This window comes from Lutjanus erythropterus, chromosome 15 (assembly GCF_056507025.1).
Source record: "Lutjanus erythropterus isolate fLutEry1 chromosome 15, fLutEry1.hap2, whole genome shotgun sequence".
Lineage (NCBI taxonomy): Eukaryota > Metazoa > Chordata > Actinopteri > Lutjaniformes > Lutjanidae > Lutjanus > Lutjanus erythropterus.
The window spans coordinates 28923926-28948119 of NC_139331.1; the positions used below are offsets into that span (position 1 = coordinate 28923926).

A 24194-nucleotide genomic window follows, 5' to 3' on the forward strand; every position below is an offset into this window, starting at 1 on the left:
CACCCCAAACCATCCCTTTAAATGAGCTTGGATGAGACGGTATGTGTGTTTTCTCTTTAACCCCGGCGATGATGACATTATCACGTTGTTGTTGAGCTGTGTGTGCACACTGTGCGTACATGTTTGTGTGAGAGTGTGTAAAAGATGTGTTTGGACACGCACCTTGGACTACTACCATTACTGTAAAAAGGGGAGAGTTCTGTAAAGGCAAATATAGCATAGCTGCAGGAGGCGTAGGCCGTACACACACACACACACACACACATCTGGCTGTCTTTATAAGCTCAAAGGCATGCTGTGTAAATTATATGGTGCCAGAGCAAGTGGCTTGGGAGTACACAGCACTTTTAAAACACTGGTGGAGAATTTAAAGGACCAAAAGTCAGTTCAGAGTTGTAGGTTCTGCTGTAGCCTCCATCCAAGGTTCTCCTCACCGTACGGTCAGGCCTGTTCAGACTCCATACAGAGTGGTTAAATGTCTAACACCGTATACGTTCCTGATTACTTCCTTAGAGGCACGCTCTTAGAAATAAGGGTCTCAAAAAGGGTTCTTCCTGAAGGGCTGAGGTTCGAACCAGAACTATTGGCTTCCGGTATGGTTGGTAACGGTCTATCAAGAGTTCTTTGTAACACTAGGGATTCCGTTAAGAACACTTTCATCCAAAGAATGCCTTTTGGAGTTCTTCTTCTTCAGTGATCTTGGTAGAACCCACTTGGTGACTTCTAGATGAAACCCTTGGAATATAAAAAAGTTCTCGGTAGAACCCTCTAGTTGAGCTCTAAATAAAACAATTGGAATATAAAAGATGTTCTTGGCAGAACCCTCTGGGTTGGATCCAGAAAAACCATGGGAACATAAAAAGGTTCTTGGTAGAACCTCCTGGGTATAGATAAAACCCTTGTTATATAGAAAGGTTTGGTGGTAGAACCCCTTGGGTAGGTTCTGGATAAAACCCTTGGAGTACAAAAAGGTTCTTGACAGAACCCCCTGGGTGATTTGTAGATAATAGAACCTCCTGGTTGCCTTCTAAATGAAACTCCTGGAATGTAAAGAGTTCTCGGAAGAGCCCCCTGGGTGGGTTCTAGATAGAGGTAGAACACCCTGGGCGGCTTGTGGATAAAACCCCTTGGAATTTAAAAGGGTTCTTGGTAGAACGCCCTGGGTGGTTTGTAGATAAACCCCTTGGAATTTAAAAGGGTTCTTGGTAGAACATCCTGGGCGGCTTGTAGATAAAACCATTGGACTAAAAGGGTTTGTGGTAGAACCTCCTGGATGGGTTCTTGTAAGCACCCTTGGAAGGAGGAAAGGTTCTGGCTAGAACTCCCAGAGAAGACTCTGGGTGTAACCACTGTATCATAGAAGGGTTCTCATTTAGAACCTCTCACAGATGGTTCTAGGTAGAACTCTCTGAAAGGATTCCAAGTGGCAACTAAAAGGAACCAGAAAGGGGTTTCTTCTGAGGACAAATGAAAGAACCCGTTGTAGTTCTTGTTAGCGCCTTTGTTTCTCAGAATGCAGTACCATTTTCAGCCCCCTCTGTATCGTTCCGTCGTATTTGGAACCAGACGTAAAGTTCCTAGGTGCTGCTGAAATGCTAAAGTCTCAGCGGCCTGTTTAGTTTCAGGTCAGCCTGGTACGATGATAATAGGTGTTTACTGCAGAATGTGAGCCTGCATGTAAAAGGAAAAGTGTCCATTGTTTGTGTAGCCGGTGGTCATTTCGGTCTAAAGGCCATTTAAATGCTATGTGGCGCAAACACACCTGTAATTTTGGTCGAGTGCTCGACGCTGCAGCACAGGAAGAGAAAGAGGGAGAAGACGGTACTCGTTAAACTGAAGGCAAAGAGAATTCCTTCAGACTATCTCGTGGGTTCTCTTGTTATTCTGCAGAGGTGCAGCGCTGCAGTGGGATGTCTTTCAGTTTCTTAAAATGTCATTAAATTTGTGATGAAATAATATGCCTGCAAAATGCAAAACAAGGCTGCTTAAGATGATGATAAAAGAGAGCTTCTTATTATAACCTCTCATAAAACTGCAGTAATGTACTTGTATATGTTTCATTCTTATACTATACCCTGGTTTTGCATGATAGGAGATTTGTTTTATTGTTGAAAAGGTTTAGGTTTTTCACTGCTGGACGACAAAACTTGATGATCTGAAGGGCTATAGGAAATTGTATTGGGCATGTTTCATCATATTCTGGCATTTCATATACTAAATGATTAATCTAGGACTGCAACTAAGGATTATTTGCATTTTCAATGTCAGAAATATTTGAAAATTGTGGAAAAATCCTGATCAGTGTTTCCCAAAGCACAAGGCGACGTCCTTAAATGTCTTGTTTTATCCACTACTCCTAAATGTTCGGTTTACTTTCATGCAGGAGTGAAGAAACCAGAAAATACTCACATTTGATAAGCTTCAGTCAAAGAAGCTTGACTGATTTTAAAAAAATAACTCAAAACAATCGATCAAATATCAAAATAATAATAATTGACAGCTAATCATGGACAAAGCAAGCAACAACAAGGAGTTGTAATGGGCATGTTTCACTATTTTCTGACATTATTTAGTATAAAGGATTCATCTGTTGATTAGAAAATAATCAGAGGATGAATTGCTAATGAAAATAGTCAATAGTTGCCTCTCTAAACTTAATTATTCCTAATGACTGTAATATTTTAGCTGTCATCCACTTCAGCCTGCAGACAAAAATGATGATGAACTGTTTTGATACTTTATAGACTAAAATGATTTGATTAATTGTGAAAATAATCCTCAGATCAATTGATAATGAAAGCAGCCGTTTGGCGCAGCCCCATCTGAGCTCAGGAAAGCAGAAGTAAAATATTTATATGAAGGTCATGCTGATAATATGAAATAGTAAGATACAGGATGTTAGCAGTAACCTGTGTTTGTGTGGTGAGTGTGTTCATTCCTGCAGAGATGCTTTTGTGAGTTGTGTAAGTGCGCTGCTCTCTGGCAGCCCGGCAGACAACAACAGAGCCGAGGGCGTGCTGCAACCTGCCCAACTCTCCCACACTCCACCTTAGGCACCTTCCAGGTGCTATGGGTGAGCTGTCAGTCACTGCTGGACCTGCCCCCCCCACCCCTCCACCTGCCACCTCACGGCCAGTCAGATCCTCTGTCCCCCCCGATCAGCCCAAAAGTTTAGAAACGTGTGACTTTCCCTGCGATGTGGCCTGTGTATACATTTTTAGGGTACTTTGCAGAGGTGGCAGATGTAGATATAATCTTCACTTAAGTAGAAGTAGAAATACTTGTCTTGTTTTGCAAAGTAATCAATAATTCCCCTGAAATGCATTTAAACTAAAGTACCAAGCCTGTTTTGAAAATGTGAGGAATAGAAAGTTCCATCTCTGGTACTTTGTGCGGAAGCGTGTGTGTGATTTATCCCACTTTTAATAGAGACATTTTCCATTTGATCTCCAGTTTAAAATGTGTGAATTTTCCTTTCCTCGCAGCCCGTTACGTGTGTTAGCTACAGGCGGATATGAGCAGTAGCAAACCCCAAAGTGCTGCTGCTTTCATTGGCCTGTAAACTCGCTGCTGCGCTGTGTGTTGAGGTCCCTGTTAGTGCCGTAGGGTTCAGCTGTGAGAAAACACAAAGTGGCTTTCTGGTGATTGAGCATGTGTGTGTGTGTGTGTGTGTGGAGTTGTATTTGTGCGAGTGTGATGTGGTTCCCAGGAGGAGGAGGAGGAGGAGGAGGAGGAGGAGGGGGGTGGTTGATGGAAAATGTGAACAGCATCGTGGTTTGGCTGGAACAGACGTGGTGGCCGACGACTGATGGTCCCACGTTTCTGTTGTGGAGGTGTAGAGCCGCCGCTATCGGCCTCACCGTCCGTGTTTACGCGCTCCTTCCCTCCATCCTCACCCCGCCCTCCCCCCTCTCCTCCCGACCAACTGTACCAACATGATAAGAGCCTGAGAACACGGGTGTCACAACTCTTCTTCCCCTTCTACCCTGTTTCTCCATGTCCTCGCTTATCTGAAGCCTTTATTTTCTCATTCGGCTGCTGGGAATCACCGGCACACACACACACACACACACACGCTGCACTCTTTCTCTCAGTCATATCTCCAACCTCTCCCTGCCTCCATGCCATCAAGCCCCAGATTTCACTGCCTCAGGATGAGTCTGCAGCGCTACGTCATTGTTGGTTTGGAAAAATCAGTCTCCCTGGCCAGTGTTAAGCTGCGTCCCTCTTTGATCCTCCCCCGTCTTCATGTTCTAGTGACAGTGTTTGGACGGCCATGCCAGCCTGAAACACTGGGCATTCCCTATCTATTACTGTCGACCGTGGCACAGAGCTGCAGCCCATGAACGCATCGTTCTGCTATTTTCCTGCAGTTCCTTTGGTTTTATGATATGTAGCGGTGCATGTGCTGCCAGACATGAGTTATTAATAATGTGGAGCTGGAAAAACGCATGATTTATTGTTGCTCTTTTTGCTAATCCTCCAAAATTTCAAAGTCTGCAGCTGATATTCTGTTTTCTAAAATATATGATAGAACCTTATGAATCTAAAAGGAAATTCTTGTGCCAGAGGTTTCTCCAAAATTACAGTAACAGCGAGTTGTTTCACCAGGCCCCCCCCAAATCCCCAGATTCGACAAAGCTTGGGTAGGCTGCAGGGACGCTGCAGGAGCCCAAGACGAGCACAACCTCGGCGTGTTAACAGACGTCCTGGGTGAGCTGATCACAAGTGGACAGCTCTGAGCATGTAAATGCGCATTATAATGCGTCTCCAGATGCGTCTTGTGATCGGATCTCCTCTCTCTGCCCTATGAAAATAAATAAACAGGCTGTTTTGTCGATTGGATGTTGATGACTGTGTGCTTGGCCGTTTATTTCTTCCTTATTTTTTTAAGTTCGGCACCACTATCACCTCACAATGAGGCTCATCTTTTACTTTACAAAGTGTTTTTTTACATGGAAAGGAACAACTTAATGAATTGCCTTTAAAGCCAAATTTTCAAGAAAGCATAACGGATTAAGAAGATGCCATAGCGCTTTCGTTTTGGCCGCTCTGTATGCAAATTAACACGTTTCACAAATTTACAAGAAGGCCCACATAACTGAGAATATGTCTTAGAGAGTTTTTAAAGTTTCTTCTCACGCAACAACTCACAAAATAGCCTGATTTTTTTTTAAGGGAGTCTGGGGTTTACTAATTTCTAACAAACTTCTGTGGCAGGTAAGGAAGCCCAGACACATAATTTGCGTTACAGTGAAACAAATGGTGGACTTAAAGGATGTAAGTTAAGTAGGCGGTCTTTCAGTCTGGCGCAGGGCACACTGAACACACTGCTAAACCCAGACCCAGACCCAGACCACCTCTGAATGTGGTCTGAGCGATCAGATCTCAAATCTCTCCTGATTGTGTTCACACCTACACTCAGAGCTGCCCGCTTGTGATCAGATCACCCAGGACGCCTGTTAATACCACGTCTGAACTGGCCCTGTGTGTGTGTGTGTGTGTGTGTGATAGCGATAAAGGGGAAACGGAGAAGGAAAGAGTGTGTGTGTGACTGTAAAGCTAGACAAGACTCCTGCCTTGTCTGAATGTCACCTCTGTGCGAACACTCTGTGTGTTTGTCACCGTCTCTGTGCTCTCATATACTAGAAAGTATGTTTACATGCACGTGTGTGTGTGTGTGTGTGTGTGTGTGTGTGTGTGTGTAAGTGTGTGTCTTTGTTTCAGAAATGGAGCTACAGTAGAGAGAGAGGGGGAGAAAAAAAAACCAAGAGAGCTGGAAAGTGAAAAAGCAGATGCGCTTGTTAGAAACACTGTCTGGCCGCCTGGCTCCACCATCTGTTTGCAGCTGCTAATGTTTGTGTGTGACAGGCAGTGTGTGTGTGTGTGTGTGTGTGTGTGTGTGTGTGTGTCAGCAAGAACACAGTATACATTGTGGATTGGAATGTGCAGAATATTCAGGTTCCTTTTAAGGCGAGGAAACATAAAAGTGAAGTTAACTGTGTTGTTTTTACACACAAACACACAAACACGCACACACATACACACACACACACACACACAATCCTCTGGGACAGACAGACACACACATGGCCAGAGTGTCAGATGACAAAGAGGGCACTGGTGCTGTGTCCTGCTGCCCCCGAGGCATGCTGGGAGAACAATTGCTGTGTAGTGCGCTGTATGTTCCTTTACTGTATGTTAGGCTTGGGTGGTATCTGTGTTTTTTCCTGACATTTCACCAGGGTTTACAGAGCGTGACGGCATTTTTGTGAAAAAAACAAATATAGCACATATGAGATTGTCTAGCTTACAATACTTTGTGTCTTATATGCAACTAAGCTTCTTAGATAAATCTCATCGGGTTTAAACACTTAGAATAAATGAATATATAGGAAATAAGAGCCCTTAATCCACAGATTCTTGCTAAAGGACCCAATGACACTTGTTGCCATGGAGACAAGCACATCATTTGGCTGAACAGAGACGATTTACAGATTTATTATATGTGGCAATAATTTTCACGATTTTATATCTCGTCATATTTAATAATTAGCAAGGAGGCTGAGGCCATGGAGCAGAAATGACAGGCTTTCTGCCTCCAAATAATAAATCTGTTTCCTATTGTAATAAATTAATTAGTTGACATAGTTTTACTGTTTGACTGGCGGCAGCAGGATGAAGTCTGGTCAGTAGCTGCTCAGATGAACTTCGGCTCTGCGTGTCCAGGAATGTGAGCGTGTGTGTTTGTGTGGACTCGAGGGCCGTGTTTCCCCAAAACATTTCAGTCACTACTGAGCTCGTCTGAGCTCCGCGGTGGGGCAAAAGAGGATCAGAGTCCTAAGAAGATTTTGGGAAACATCAGACCAAATCTGGCTGTTCTGGAGCAGACGTCGTAGCCTAATAGTATTTTACAACAGACGGCTCAGTCACCAGATAGAACAACACGGCAGGTGACAAAAGTCTTTGACGTGTATGGGGGAAAAATAAATTAAACGTCCAGTGTGTAAGATTTACGGGGACTTATTGGCAGAAATGTAATATTATATTAATTCAAGTATGTTTTCATTAGTGTATAATAACCAGAAAATAACAATTGTTGTTTTTATTACTTTAGAATGAGCTGTTTACATCTGCAGAGGGAGCAGATCCTTTTCCATGGAGTCTGATTTGACGCTATTAGTCAATAATTATTATTATTATTATTAATAATAATAATAATCAATAGGAATTTTGATAGTGGATTTATCTTTAAGTCGTTTAAGTTGAAATGCCAAACATTCTCTGCTTCTCAGATGTGAGAATTTATATCATTGTGAATTAAATATCTTTATGCTCTGGACTGGTAGTTGTACAAAAAAAGCAGCGTAGCAGTAGTTTAATTTTTGATATTTCCCAACATTTAAGATTTAAGATTCACCATTTGTGTGTGTTTTTAAATTTATAGTTATTATAATTAAAATTTATTGTTTAATTTTGGATTGTATATGTAAAAATAAAGAATATTGGCTAATACATTGCTTTTAGAAGTTTTCAGTCACTAATATCAGTATCAGAAATGGTCCCAAAAATCCATCAATTAATCTGTTGATTATTTTCTCAACTAATTGATAAGTGTCTTGTTGTGTCCACAAATCAAAGATATTCAGTTTTCTGTCATAAAGGACTAAAGAAACCAGAAAATATTTACATTCGAAAAGGCTGAAATCGAAGAGTTTGGACATTTATTTTGTTCTTAAAAAAATTACGAAAAAGAAAAACAGTAGTAGGAGAGTCCAGAAAACGTGAGGCACTATTTTTGCTTCCATTGTCAGAACAAGCATCCTGAGCACATGGACTGTAAACAGAACTTGATTTGTTCTCCACTTCCGTGTGATCCAGGTCCGATTTGGGCTCGTAGACCAAACTGCAAAAAGAGTTCGCTGGAGGAAGAGCAGCTACGAGCTGTGAAGCACTTAACCCGTTTGTTTTGGTGCAGCGCTCATGTGTAACAGGAGGGATGGGATGGGGGTTGGGTGTGTGTGTGTGTGTGTGTGTGTGTGTGGGGGGGGTGATGTTGGTATTTGAGACAGAGACAAGCAACAGAGATCAGATTGATTGAGTTACACACGCTACACTTGCGTCCTCAGCTCTTGGCGTCCTGCGTCTAATGGTCTTAGCAGTAGGCGACAAAGTGCTGTTTTGTTCCCGCTATTGTGTGGATGTGAATGGAGCAAAGGGACAGACGGGTCTGTCCTCAGAGAGAGAGAGAGAGAGAGAGAGAGACAGAGAGAGAGAGAGAGAGAGGCAGACGGATCACACACAACACAGAGCGGCAGATGCTCGGGTGTAGCTGTTTCTACAGCTTGTCTTTGTGTCAATAACAGTAATTATTAAAGTTAAAATTAAACATTTTAGGTGTTTGCTATGATTTCCTGTTATGTTTGGCCTACAGATGAGCAACAGTCTGGTTGTGGTTGTGTTGTGTAACACTGGTGCGCTGGCCGTGGTGTTTGTCACAGCTTGTTTTGGTTTGATTATAATTCTCGGATGGCCTGTGTGTGCTGAATCAACACCTGAGAGGTGACTGGCAGCAAAACATCACGCCCTGAGGAGGAAAGCATGTGTCAACATTGTTTTTTTTTTCTTTTTTAAAACAGATTTTATGTCCTTTTATCAGCTGGCATGAATTTTATTCTCTGCCTCCACTAATTACTGTTGATGCACCTGACAAGCTTTCCGTTCCCGCAACCCAGATTACAGTGATGAAGGGAGAAAAGTTACCGCTAAATTTTTTCATAATTTCTAAAACAATGGGTCTTTTATTTCAGACAAATGTTGACAATAAGCAGGCTTCTCATCTCCAGGTGATTACTGATGATTTTGTCTGAAATGACAGCTGTCACAGGTGGATTCTGTCAACTGCGGTTAGCTAGCTAATTAAGCTAACATTAACTCCACTGTCCTCGACTGGCTGACTCTTAATGTTCAGTACAAACAAAATACCGGCACAAGTTTGACAAGTTTCCAGCAGTTGGCTCATTTTTAAAAGAGAAGCCTGTAAAAGGGTCTTTAATATTCCCTTGATGGCTACGTTCATAAAATGAAAAACTGATGCTAAAGCTAAACATTGCAGGCAAAAATTTAGCCACCAGGGGAGGACCCATTCAGAAGATGAACAAAGACACAGCACTGCCAATATTATATGTATGACTTTAACATTAACACAAAACTTTTTTTTATCTTGGGTAATGTTGTCTGGGCTTGCTGGAGTGTGAACTACAAAGAGCATGACAGAGCTGCTAACATTCGCCTAAAGTCTGATGTAGCACCATCCAGGACTAGCTTATACCTATCCCTTACACTTTTGAAAGGTTAAAAATAATTAATTTATTATTTTCATAGTCCTTCAAAATTAGTATTTCCCATTAGTTAACACCAGACACCCACTTAACAAATAGGAAAAAGCACGCTAGCTAGCTAACGTTACTTCTTGTCTCATATGTGGTCTGATAAACAGCAAAGTCATCAAATTCAATGCCGTATATCAGCATTTTCCACGCTACTGTTGCTGTGAAATTGCACGCTATCAAGCTAACGTTAATTCTTGTCTCATTTGTAGTGTCATAAACAGTAATTTCGTCAAATTCAATGCTCCACATCAGTATTTTCCCAAGTTATCGTAGCTGTGAAATTGCACACTAGCAAGCTAATGTTAATTCTTGTCCCAATGGTGGTCTGATAAACAGTAAATGAATCAAATTCAGTACTCCATATTGCTATTTCTAAGCTACTATTGCTGTGAAATAGCACGCAAACAAGGCAGTGTTGACTCTTGTCTCATCTGTAGTCTGAAACACTAAATTTTTTAAATGCAACGCACCATATCACTATTTTCAAAGCTACTGTAGCTGTGATTTTGCATGCTAGGACGGTATTGTTAATTCGTGGTCTAATAAACAGTAAATTTATCGAATTCAGTATAGCATATTGCTATTTCTGTGGTATTTTGGTTTCTTATTACTCAACGCTAGGCATCCACTGAACATGCAGTCAGGAAATAGCATGCTAGCTAGCTAATTGTTGTCTCATTTGTGGTCCAATAAACATTAAACTCTTCACATTCAGTTTGCAGAATCCTTGAGAGAGCGGTTTTCATGGGGAAGCAGCCATCAAAGCTTTCGTCTTACGGAAGTGGACTAACTTAGGTTAGAGACAAATGCTACAGATGCTAAGCTATGATTGGACAATAAATGTTTAGGGGAGGGGTTTTTGCAGATGGCCGGTAGCATGCTGATGTCTGACTTCTCTTTATGCCAAACCAAGATATTTCAGCTCATCAAAAACTACACACTTTACAAGGTGCTGGGAATAATCGGTCAGCCGTCTTTGTTTAAATTTGTCATGTTGACATTTTGTAACACACAAGCACAAAAATTCTTGATAAAAATTGATGTGACGTCAGGCTGACAGAGCACACAGCACTATTTCACTGTCTAACTATAAGCAGGAGCACACAGATAACTTTAATAATGTAGTATTCAGTTAAAAGTGTGCAGGTCTAATTTTCTCTTTGTTCACCTTTTATGAATCGACTCTGTGACTCCTGCGCTCTGAAGATCTTTTATCTTTACTGATTCATGAAAAAAATGCATCTGCAAACAGTGCTTAAGAAAGGATATACTTGCGGTAATGTGGTTTCAAACACACACAGAAAAAAATGCTTTTTTTCACCTTTTTGCCCCTCACCACACCAGTCTAGGGGGATTAAAAAAAACACACAACAAAAGCTGGGAATGGTTTCATGTATATTTAGCCAAAGCTTGCTTCCCTGAAAAAGAAAAACAACCCTCATCCCTCAGTTTTCCCTCTCGTTTTCTCCACGCCACAAAATTACAATGTGCAAATTCATAAACGTATACGCTGTTTTTGCACGCTGGAAATAAACACGACGGTCGGGAGGGAATGCTGCTGCAGCGCTGTGAGCGGCGTTGAAGCAGCGTTTTTTTGTGTCGAGGAGTGGGTTCAGTCCCAAGCTATTGTCTGTCTGTCTGTCTGGCTTTACTCAACCACACACTCCCAACCATGCCACTGATTACTAGTTTAGAGTTGCACTAACTGCTGTCTGGTCCTTTGGCTAACCTCTGAAGAACCTGGTGTGTGTGTGTGTGACCCTGTGTGTTGCATGTGTGTGTGAGTGTGTGTTTGTGGTGCTCCCTGTTCATGCATGTCTATGTTTGTACACTACACAGTGAAAGTATGTGTCTTTATTTGTGTCTTTGTGTGTTTTCTCTACGACTTGTTGACAGTGATCTCGCGGCGCCCGTGCGCAGTTCTCGAGGCATTTTTGGGGAGGTTTTACCGTCAACTCGTGATGTCACTTCCCCTAACCCTACTACGCCAGAGGGGTTAGTAGTCAGAGGGGCTGCGGTGCGGTTCGGGTCGGGTGACCGACTGGGGTCACGGTGGTCACATATCCCAGAGCAAAGCTGGTTTACTCACCCGTCGTAGCCCAGTTATTCATTTTCTGCGGTTTTCTTACTCGCTGTGTGTGTGTTGGCATGAACGGCCAATAAAAAAAAAAAAACACATGAATAAGATGATGCTACACTGCAGTGAGCTGTCTCCGATTGATTCAAGAGTAAGGAATGCGCTACGGCTCCCAGAGGGGCACGGCTGTTACAAAAGGCGAGCGTGAAGCAAGTGTGATTCAATTCGCACCAAACAACACGGCTGTAAGTCAGCAGTTTGTAGGTTCTCGCCCGCTCTCATTCAAGACTCCCCCCCCTCCTCCTCCTCCCGTGTCTTTCTCTCCCGCTCACTCACCCTTGTCACACACACGCACACACACACACACACACACACACACACACATGCACGCGCGCTTTCCTTCCTTGTGGTGCATACTTGTGTCAGGTGTGCTCTGTTTTTCCAGTCAGGGTAGAGAGGAATCTGGGCCGGGGTCCAAACTGACTATCAACTGCACATTGCCAGAGCCCGGGACAAGAAGCAACACATCCACTCCATCTTTACTCCTCCTCCTCCTCCTCATCCTCCCCGCTTTTTTCTCCTCTCCTGATCACTGGAGCATTGTCGGGCCGTATTTTGGTCTTTTCATTCTTCGGTTTGTGTTTTTTTTTTCATGTTAATGCATTTGTCCCTCCATTTTTACACACTTTCCTGAAGTTTTTGCAGTGTTGTCAGTTTTATGTTTTGAGAAGAGGTAGTTCTTTGCCTGCTCAGGAGGTGTGGAGGCTCCTGTTTTTTCGTTTTGTGGTTATAGTTCCTGTCTAACGAGGCTACAAAGTGGCCACCACCCTTGAAATGACACTGCTTTTAGCTATTTGAATTAATTCCTGTTGACAACACTGGCTGGCATTATTCCACAAAATAAATCCCTTGGTGGCTAAATCATGCAAGTTAAAGCTGGGTTTCAACCAGGGTGAAGAGTGTTTTCAGTTTGCCTCTCAGTTTTGCATATTATGCTGCTTTCATGTGCTGCCTGGATTGTCCCATTTCGAGAATTCAGAACCTGACTTCGGTGTGTTTTTGAGATTTTAAAGCTGTAAAACGTAACATTTCCACATTAAAATGTCGTAAAACGTTAGATCTGTGTTAAATATGTTGTTGAGTCACAGGTTGTGTACTTAAATTATCCAAAATGTTTCAAACAATGCTCAAACCCAGAGAAATACAGAATGAATTCAAGACAATGGTGTGTTTACTTCTCGCTGCTAGTTGCTATAACTTACAGGAGTGAGACAGGAAGTTAGCAAAAGTGTGTAAACATAATATGAATGAAACTTTAATAGTGTAACTCGTCTGTGAGTTCTGCCTGTGACATGTCAGATAGATTTTCATCAGCATTGATGGTTGTTTGACACTGAAGACACCAACTCCCATGATCCCAGCTTTTCTAACTAATCCAGGTTGCTCTACCTGGACAGGAAATACAGCTTGCAACCTAATATGAGAACACAGAGACAGTAAACTTTAATCAGTATTTTAAATAATTACAAATACAAAACACAGAGAAAAATAAAGAAGTATATTAGGGCTGAATAATTTTGAAAAAAAAAAAAATTAAGATTATTTTGACTGACTGCAATAAAAAATGAATATGGTGGGAGTTTTGAGGGGTTTTGTACCAAACAAAGACGTGTTCTTAAGTCTGCAGAATATGATCTGTAGGCCAGAACATCTCTGCATCTGGAAAAAGTTTAATTTTAAATGCTATTTTGACAAACCTTTCTCCTTGAAACTAAATATTTCACCTCCTGCAATTTAAAAAATGCAATAGACCATATTGCATATTTGATAAAAGTTCAATTAATTATTCAGCCCTAACATATATCCTAATAATATAATTTAAAAAAGGATCAAATATACATAAAATTATGCCTATAAAGGTAAAAAGTAAATAAAAACAATTTGTTTATGTAAAAGACAAAAAAATGATAAACTGATGTAGTTGTGATAATTCAATATTGGTAACTAATACCATATTATAGATTTATTGTCAGCAAAAAAGTCAAGTACCAAAGTTATCTCCAACTTTCCGAGTTGTTCTTCCAACTTGATGGGGTGTTCACGTGAAATTTCCCATCTGGAAACAGATTTTTCTGATTATTTGAACACCACATGAATGCAGCATTACAGTACATACTACAGGTGTGAACATACAGAATATATATATATATATAGTAAATATACATGTGTTTGTGTGTGTCGTTCATTACTTCAAAGCTCTTTCCTCATCACAGACATGAAAGCTGAGAACTGATGACTAACCCAGAGATGCATTCAAAGTCTTCTCCAAAGACCTGTCTCAACCTTACAACCACAGTGTGTGTGTGTTCCTCAGCATGTTGCTCTTAAGTTGCAGTAATTAAGAGTTTTATTAGTTTCTCATTGTTGACATGAATCCACGTTTTCTGTTTTGTGGCGGTAGCTGACAACAAGTGTGTGGAAGCATATGTGCCACCACCACATGTGTGTGATCTTACACACCACAACACCGTACGCTGCAACGTCTGGCCCTGAGCTGCAGCCGGGCAGAAACAGAGAGGGGATGAGGGGAGATAAAAAGGAAAGGAAAGGCCTCCCACACAGGCAGATATGAGACTTAGAAGCTCCATTAGTTCCTCAAAGCCAGCTGCCGGGTTCAGATGGATGTCTGCGCTCGGCTGTTTGATGTCCATTCATCCATAGCCTTACATCTCTGCCTCTGTCTCCCGGCTTTGCCCGGCGCTGGGCCTCATGGGGCTGGAGAGAGCGCAGCTGCCATAACTATAGGATAAAGCTGTCTGCTACCGTGCGATCCCTGCCTCTGCTAACATCGCAGCTCCACTGCCGCCGCCGCCGCTGCTGTTATCGCTGGTGATTCTGCTGGCCTCGTCTGTTTTTTGTTTCTGCTTGTTTATGGGAGGTAGGCAGGATGATAATGCGGAAAAATATGGCGTGGGAGGGTTTGATAGGGAGAATGTTTCCTGATTAGAGCAACATGTAGTTTTTGCATTCCTGCGGGCTCAACTGTGAAAGTGTGAAAAGTTTCCACTAAACTACCTCTAGATTTTTGTTAAAGGTGAAATTTGTAATATATTTACTGCAGTAAATGATAAAATGGCAACAGCATATCATTGGGAGATCAAGAAAACATGTTAAGTTGAAAAACTCGCTCCACTTGAACGCTGCAGCGATGGTATCCCCCTTTTAAATTTCCATTACAGACCAAAATAACTGTTTTCTTACGTCTGTTTCACATTAATCAGAATCAGAAAGACTTTATTGATCCCAGAGGGGAAATTACAGATGCTCCCAAAAAACAGAAACGCAGAGAAATTAAAGGGATAGCTCACCCAAAAATGAAAATTCTCATGCTGACTGAAGGCCGGGTTTAGTTTTTTTTTAGTCCACAAAACACTGCTGGAGTTTCACATGAAAACAGCTTTGCAGTATCTCCCACACATTTTAAATGAATGGTGACCAGTTTTCAAACATAAAAAACAACACAAAAAAACAACTGTACTGCTTGTCTGGTGTGATCCAAGTCTCCTTGAGCCCCGACATGCCGTTCTCTTGCATGCATAAATACATACATACATCACACCACACACACCCAGTTCAGATGCATGTGCATATGAACATGGCAAGATTTAGGCTTAACTGCACATCGACAGACAACTGAGAGATATAAACAGCTGATCAACTCGTGTAGGACTTACTTGTTATTGTGAATTTACAAAGTTGTGTGCATCCTGTGTTCCTGCAGAGGTCCTGCAGCCCGCATGTCTCTGGGGGAGATGGTTCGGGGAAACGACTCCCTTCAATCATAGATTGTATATTAAACAGGTGTGCAGCCTGTTTAATATACAGTCTGTTGCTTTAACTCGATATTTGGAGCGCAGTGGCTACATATTGCTCCTTTAAAAGTTTTCTTGTTCTTGACGAATCCTCTTTTTTTTTTTTATCTCTCCCTACAGCACCCGTTCATCCTCTTCCTCCTCATCGTCCTCCTCCTCCTCTCCGGGACATCTTTGGGAATGGGCCAGCGCCTTGCCAGGGTGCATCTCTCCACCCGGTGGTGTGGCTGGCGTCGTGCGAGAGTGAGGAGGGCAGCGGCCAGGTCATAGAGCCCGCCCAAACCTCGCTCCGCTTGCTTGCTCCCAACTGACTTTTGACCTTTGACTCAGCCGCGACCTCCAGCCAGCCAGCCAGCCAGCCAGCCAGCCATGCCCTTCCGGCTGAAGCTGCGGCGCACGCGGCGCTACAACGTCCTGAGCAAGAACTACTTTGTGACACGGATTCGCCTGCTGGACAGCAATGTGATTGAATGCACTCTGTCGGTGGAGAGTACGGGACAGGAATGTCTGGAGGCGGTGGCCCAGAGGCTGGAGCTACGGGAGGTGAGGACTTCGAAGTCTTTCATTATGTGACCCTAGTACAGACTTGTTTGTCTGCATGTTGTAAATGTAGATTTCTTTCATATTTTGTGGCTTTATTTAAATGTTCACTAACGTTTCTGTATAAATTATTCATTTTTTTACACATACAGGTAAGATAAGAAACTGCTAACAATGTAGATGCATGTGTCAAGGTTTTAATGAAGAGTTTTGGTGCCGTTTCAGACGTTTTCACTGTTCCAGGAAACAAATTCAGAGTGACACATTGAATTCTTGGCATTTTGAAGGCGGACAAATAACCGAGTGTCTATTTGTACCTGTACGAACAGGCATAAGGCAGCTATTTAGCCATTCTTATTTTAGTTATAAAGTGTGCAGCGTCACTGTTGGGAGGAGGTTTTGGGTGGATGAATGGATTAAGTGCCAGACCTGGGATTCAAGTCGAATTGATTTGACTATAGTATGACATCATATATCAGTGGCATCTATTATTTACAGTTTTTTAAAGTTACTATTTTTAGTTTTCTACTGCAGTTTGGTTAGATTTAGGCAACAAACGTAGTGCAAGTTGACTCATTGGCTGTTTACATCTCGGGTGTAACTAGAAGTGTTGGCTGCGGAAATCTAGGCACTTGTCTCTGCCAGTCCAGGCTATATACACACCCGGGTGCAAATAGCATTTGCTTACAAATAATGTAATTATTTAACTGTAAAGGTATTGAATGTAGATATACAATAACAGCTATTGATGGACTCAAGACAGAAACATTAGTGTTAGATGGGGTGAGCAATATGGAAAAAATCACCATATATGTGGGTTTACACAGCACAATATATGACAATATTGTGAAACATTTTTATGCAAATTAATATGAGGAATTGATAATGGATAAAAATCAGACAGGGCAGATGTGTTTTTGTGCAAATCCAGCAAAAACAATCCCAGACAGATCAAAGAACTTCATCACATTATTGTGAAAAGTGTATGAAAATCAGTATTCCCATAAACACAACACAACATTGTCCATGATGCCCCCAGACTGGAGAAGCAAAATGACTAACTTTGCCTATGGAGTTTGGTTGGTTTGGAGAGACGGATATTTGGCCTAAATATTGGGAGTTTCCTGTTGGAAAAGGCTGTCTGATGGAAAAGTGAAGCAGTGAATATAGCCTGCACTTAATCTGATTTTTTTTTAAGTGGGTTGTTTTTTTATGTGGCTAAAATACGTCTCAGAGTAAATATTGTCGTATCACCCATGTAAAGCATACACAGAAAAACCAAGCAAAACATCGACTCATACATTCACACATTTATGAATGCATTGTCTGTGTGTCTGTGTGTGTGTGTGTGTGTGTGTGTGTGTGAGTGAGTGTGATCGCCACGCGTCTCTCCCCACACCCTGTGTGTGTCTCCCTGCCCTCTGCTGTCTCTCTCCTGCAGGGACTTTGTCTGTCTCTAACGAAGCGTGGCTACCTCTGTCCTCTTTTCACCGCAGAAGAAAGAGATACTGCTCTTCCCTCTGTCCCAACCCACCCCTCCTGTCCCAGCTCATCCCTCTGTCCCAACCTACCCATCCTGTCCCAGCTCACCCCTCCTGTCCCAGCTCACCCCTCCTGTCCCAACCTACCCATCCTGTCCCAGCTCATCCCTCTGTCCCAACCTACCCATCCTGTCCCAGCTCACCCCTCCTGTCCCAGCTCACCCCTCCTGTCCCAACCTACCAGTCCTGTCCCAGCTCACCCCTCCTGTCCCAGCTCACCCCCCTGTCCCAGCTCACCCCTCCTGTCCCAACCTACCTGTCCTGTCCCAGCTCACCCCTCCTGTCCCAGCTCACCCCTCCTGTCCCAACCTACCCATCCTGTCCTGCTTCACCCCTCCTGTCCCAGCTCACCCCTTTTGTCCCTCCTGTCCTGCTTTCTGTCTCTTTTCTCTCACCGTTCTTCTGCTGTTTCACGGTTTTCTTTACATTTCCCCTCCATTAAGGTCTAACCACCTCCTTGCTCTGTTCTCACACAGGTGCGCTCTTAGAAATAAAGGTGCTAAGTAGAACCAAAAAGCGTTCATCGGTTTGTCCCCACAGCAGAAGCTTTTTTGTTTCCTGGTAGAACATTTTATAAAGCTTCCACTTGGAACCTTTTCAGAGAGTTCTACCTATTGCTAACATAAAGGATTGGTCCCACAACCATTTGTGAAATGTTCCACCCAGAACCCCCTATGAGAGGCTCTGTAGAGAGAACTCTTCTCTGAGCTGTCTCTGGGGGGGTTCTGTCTGCAACCATTCCACCTTCCTCAGGTGCTAACAAGAACTCAGTCAGCGGGTTCTACCAAGAACCCTTTTATATTTCAAGTGTTTTATCTAGATTCTTGACCCCATGGACGAACCCTTTTTGTTTGCTGGTGGAACCTTTTGTAAAGGTTGCACGTAGAACATAGAACCATCTGTGAAAGGTTTTACCCAGAACCCCTATGAGAGATTCTACAGAGAACCCTTCGCTGGTATAATGGTTCTACCAAAACCCTTTTTAATATTCCAGCGGTTGCATCTCAAACCCACCTACAGGGTTCTACGGAGACCTTTTTATGTTATGATACAAAGAATCATAAAGGGTCCCTTGGCTTGACCCCATAGGCGAACCCTTTTTGGTTCATGGTAGAACATGTTATAAGGGTTCCACTTAGAACCCTTTCAGAGAGTTCTGCCTAGAACCCAGCCTAAAGGGTTATACCTTGAACCATCTGTGAAGGGTTTCACCCAGAACCCCATATGAAAGGTTTTACAGAGAACCCTTCTAAGGTGTAATGGTTCCCCTCTCTGGGGGTTCCATCCAGAACCTTTCCTTCTTCCTCGGGTGCTAACAAGAACTCAGCCAGGGCGTTCTCCCAAGGAAATTTTTTATATTCCTCGTGTGTTCTCTAGAACTGCCGAGAACCCTTTTTGGTTATGATGTAAAGAACAGAAAACGGTTTCTTTTGATGAAAATGATTCTTAATGGAACACTAAGTCTTACAAAGAACCTTTGATGAATCCTTCATTCAAAAAAGGTTCTTCAGAAGCAGATGGTTCTGTGTAGAACCTCAGTTCTGAGTGTAGACTCATACTGTGGAGCAGTATACGCCCTCGCTCCTCTGACCAGCGTTGTCGGGGGTTTATTGTCTTGTTTTGTGTGTGACAGGGCAGTTTGTTCACAGATCACAGAAAGAATGTGTCCGTTTGGCTGACGACCGATTGAGTTTGATGAATACGTGTGTTCCACTGTGTGTGTGTGTGTGTGTGTGTGTGTGTGCGCGCGCGCTGTAGCTGCTGACAGAGTGAGAGCGAGAGGGGCGGTGTACTTGTGCGTACTCACACAGTGTTGTGGTATTTGCCAGGTGTCAGTGATGTTATAAATAAGGCGGTGTGACGCCTCGGCTTCAGCCGCCGTCTGCCCCCGTGCATGCACGCTATCTCAGGACTCCTTGTGTATGTGTGTGTGTGTGTGCTTCTGCATGTGTTGTTTTCACCTTTTTTTGCCGTACCTGTCTGGGGCCCTGAGTGTGTGTCTGTCTGTGTGTGAGTGTGTGTGCCCTTGCAGCTGCAGCTTGCAGCTTTACGACTTTCATGACAGTACAGTGGAACCACGCAGACAGAACAGGTGCTTACCTGTTCATCATAGGAATGACACACACATGCACACACACACACACACACGCACAGCAGTGAAACATCACTGTTTTTCTGAATTACATGGTTAGTCATTAGTTGTACTTAGGGCTCAACGACTTTGAAAAAGTGTCTAGTTTTGATCATTTTGACTGATATTGCAAATGCTATATAATTTGCAATATTAGAGGTAATGATAATTTTTACATTATTATTCTTATTTTGATTGAAAAACATGTTAGAATGATTATGGTGTGATTTTTTACACCCTTTCATTCATTTAAAAGTTGATTGACACACATTTTGCCTTTAACAAATATCATAACTCCTGCAATTTGAAATTGCAGTTATGATATTATGATTAATCGTACTAAAAAAGTTTGACAAACCTGGGATCTCTATTTAGGATGCAGGTCAGGGGACTGTTTCACAGAAGCCATTTGTGATCACTGCTTACACACAGATCACAAATGGTAGCAGTGTCGTGTTTCACAAATGACTGTCTCTCCCAAATTGCAGATAAATGTGCGAGCTTTGCAGAGCTCTCGCCTGCTCATGCATGGGTTGCAAGAACGGCGTTTGTTTTGATCAGTGACACACGGGGCTGAACCGAATAGTTCGAAGCTTCAAAGCTTTGGTCATAACGCTGAGACTCGGATTCTAAAATCAACATTCAACTGCACAGCTTTTTAAAATCTGTTTCTGTTTATGCCTGGTCTTTCTGCACAGTTGCAGATTAAGAAGATTAAGATACACTAATATTAATAGCAACACAGTACTTGTACAATAGATTCCCGTGGTGGCTGCGTAGCATGGTTTCCGACTTGTGTGATCCAGACATTTCCAAAAGCTCCAGAGCATCGTTGAGTCCAAAATAGGGCTGCAGGACTTTCACAGAATATCCAATTGTGATTATTATGCTTCTGCACCAGCGACAACCCTGTTTGCAGATTGTCCATCTGTCCCAGTCTTGTCAGTGCAATATCTTAAGAACCTTTGACGGACATTGGTGGTGACCTGATAGCTCAGTTGGTAGAACGTTCCGTGTTGGCATCGGACGTGGGTTCGATTCCCGGCCCTTTGCTGCATGCCATAAAAGCATAAAAAGACCCCCCCCAATAAAAAACGAAACAAAACAAAACAAAAAACTCAAGAATGAACCGATTAGAATTTGTGGGTCAAAGTTCACAGCCACTGCGATCTCTCAGAAACGTTTTGGCCGTAACTCACCCTAATTATGACAAAGTTCCACACAAATATTTAACAGGATTAAATGATGAGTCAAGGTCAAAGGTCGACTTCACTGTGACATCTTAATGTTCAGCTCTTTGTCAGTCCTCTGTCCTCCTCTGTAAAAACAGTGAAGACAGCATGTTTCTCAGTGGAAACACATGTCTGTATAGTGATTTTCTTCCATTTCACCAAAAAATACACTTAATACACCTTTATTAAATTCCTTTAAAGTCTTCACTACATGTATTATATGGGTTTGGACAGACAGATACAGATGTGAACGGCAGCTCAGCTGGTTGGCAGAGGGTAACAACTGTCAGCCAGTCATTCCAGTTTTGTGATATGATTTTAAATATTAGAAATGATAATTTTTACATCATGATTCTCACTTTCATTGAAAAACATTAAAATGATAACGGCACTGTTCTTGATTTCGATAAAATTTGATTCAGGTGTTTAGCCCTAGTCCAGAAGTCAGGATTGATTGAAAAAACATAGATGTAATCATTTCAAAATTTCACAACGTGTTTTTGTTAAAAGAAGTATTCTGTTTCAGTTATTTCAAAAACAACATTTTCCCCTGTGGTCACAACTATTTGCCGCACACAAGCGCAGGCAGACACCTGTATTACTGGGGGGGGTTTAGCAGCAATCTAACAGCACCATAAATTACATTTATGTTGACAAAACTGAAGGGTGATAACTCATTTAATCTGATCAATCGCTTTACTCAAATTGAGGATTTTTATTTATTTATATTTTACGCTGATGATAAAAAAAAAAAATATGACCACAGACATTTAAAGCTTCATTCAAAAAACCTCAATAGAAGCTTTTTGTTCTTGTTGACTGAACAAACAAATGAACATATATTAATTAAACCTAAATTAATTCATATCATGTCATGCATGTACACAAAAGTACCTACCTGCATGTACACCTGTGCCTGCATACACAAACAACTAAATCCACATACTTATATACGATGTAATGGCTGATTCTTGCAGCACCTCCGAACTCATCTGCTCAACTACTTACTCTTGTTTGGACCACATGCTGATCATATCACTAGAAAAGACCATTGTTGTTTTTCCTAATGGTTGTTTTTTTGCGGTTTACACAGCTGAACTTTGTTTCAAATAGCATCAATGCCAACATAAAATAATGGGCAGCAGACGTAGTTTTCATTTTGATTCGGTGAGATAGGATCACTGCCTGGTTCTTTTCTCCCAGGGCGATCTTACTGTTCCAGTATTTATGTTTAATAGAGTTACTCACTGCTGACGTCAAAGGTTTGATCAGATTTGAAGCAGAAATATGTGTTTGTTATGTTTCAGCTGCCTTTTAATCTCCTCTCTGCTCTGTTCAGTTGCCCCCCATGTATTTTCCGACTAAATTCTAATTTCCCCCTTAAACCCATTTCTCCTCATCCCTACAAACCTCAATTTCCCATCACAGTACTTTGTCTCTTTCATTTACCGTCACATCCCCTGCCTTTTTTTTGCTTCCTCCCCATCTCACTTCCACTCTCCTCTATCCTTTGCTTCTTGTCTTGTTTTTCGCTTCCCTTCACCTTTGACATCGTGCGCCACGCTGACCCTCCCTCCGTCTCTTTCCCTCCCCGACTCCAGACCCATTACTTCGGGCTGTGGTTCCACGGAAAGACTCAGGCCCCGGCCCAGCGCTGGGTGGAGCTGGAGAAGCCCCTCAAGAAGCAGCTGGACAAGTTCGGCAATGAGCCGCTGCTCTTCTTTGGCGTCATGTTCTACGTGCCCAGTGTTTCCCGGCTGGAGCAAGAAGCCACCAGGTAAAACGTCTCTCAGTCATTCACGTTCCCTCTGTGCTTCATGCAGTTATTCTCTATTCACTTACAAAAGCAACAAACTTCTACCACTGGCTTCTAATTTTCTTTGTTGCAGTCATCTTCCATGTGACTTGCCGCACATTAAAAACAGTCAATCTCACATCTGCTCCTCTATGAACTTGAAACTCTTAACATGAGAAAATTATATCACTATTACGTGTGTGAATGTGTGTAAAGAATCTGCCAGTTTGAAAAATATGGAACAGTGTAAATGCACCCTTACATGTTTCCACGAAGCCACGGCCAACTGGAAATGGAAGAGTTTATAAATTTCACTACCTTTTGTGCCATATTCCATGTGCAGTTAAATATAGTTGAGTAGAAATAGAACAGAATCGGCCTTTAGTGTCCGCAGAAGTGGAAACTTCCATTTAGCTCCGTAAACACAGTCGAATATAATGTGTGTATTATCCGTGAGCGCAGAGGTATAGTGGGATTAGGAAGACAGCTTGGTGTGTCTGTGATGACAAGCGTTCAAGTAAACAAAAACGTATGTCTCTGCCAGATGGGTTGCCATGGTAACAGTACCATACTGGCACTGATTAATGACATATTGATTCTTGCTTCAGTGTAACTGTCTGCAATTTCAGCCCCTGGTTTGCTTTTTTTTGAGCAACTAGACTAGTTAGTTTAGTTTTAGTCAAAACTGAGCACAATTTATTGATCGATTTGAGGCTTTTAATCACATTCTTCAGTTAACAAATCGGATTTTCAGTGCTGCTGAAATGTGTTGCACTTTGCTCCGTGCATTATGAACATATTACACATAACAGTACAAAACATGAGAGCAACTCATTAAAATGTGTTATTTTTTCAGATGAAATGTGGGTGAAGTTAGCTGCCTCACAGTGCGGCTAACATTAGCAGCGCTAGCAGCAGCAGCCTGCTCTTCTTACAGGTTAACGCCCACACGCCGGTGCTGAATGTGGTTACACATTGCTCCGGTCGAGTGGTTGTGAGCCAGTTTATTCTTAGACAGCATATGTGCAACCTTATTTCATTTTCAAGATCAAAATACTGCTAAACCGTTCGGCTGCAGCCCTTGCTAGTGGCAGGTTGCAGCAAAACATCTTAGAGGCAACAGTTTACAGCAATTGTACACTAATAAAATCTTAATAATCACTTTAACCGAGCAGTAATTGTTGTGTGGACCAGTGAGAGTGACAAAATGTAAGGGAGAGGCTAAACTGACCTGCGGCTACTTTGCCTCTGATTGGCTATATGCTTCCAGGGCTTTGCTAAACGCTAACATTTACCTAGCTATAATGCAGGTGAACTGTTTGGGACTGAGGGGAGAATGACTTAGCAAGGCAGCTCACGTTTTTGCTCCTGGTGTTGTGTCGAAGTCCCCTTTACTTGACCTCACCTCAACCTTATCGCTAACCCTGCCCAGGAAACTGACACAACAGCAAGCTAGCGCGTGTGGGCTGACCGGCTAGCTAGCCGGCCCGTCATGTGAAAGACGGGGGAAACACATATTGACAGTGTAACAGAGTTTAGTCTCTCCTACTTGTTTGGTTGACTAATCGTGCACATCCCTACTTCTGAATAGCTGCCAAAAACTCTCCGCTCCTC

General features: G+C 42.4%; 1 protein-coding gene across 1 annotated transcript in view; it reads left to right on the forward strand.

Annotated features, from left to right (window-relative positions):
- The window catches only part of LOC146314594 (tyrosine-protein phosphatase non-receptor type 14-like), a 65780-nt gene that overhangs the window by 3710 nt on the left and 37876 nt on the right, over positions 1-24194 (forward strand). The window contains exons 2-3 of the mRNA XM_084738143.1: positions 15462-15884; positions 22387-22562. Of these exons, the coding sequence (XP_084594269.1) occupies positions 15711-15884; positions 22387-22562 (350 nt within the window). The 5' untranslated portion in view covers positions 15462-15710. The remainder of the gene's footprint in view (positions 1-15461; positions 15885-22386; positions 22563-24194) is intronic.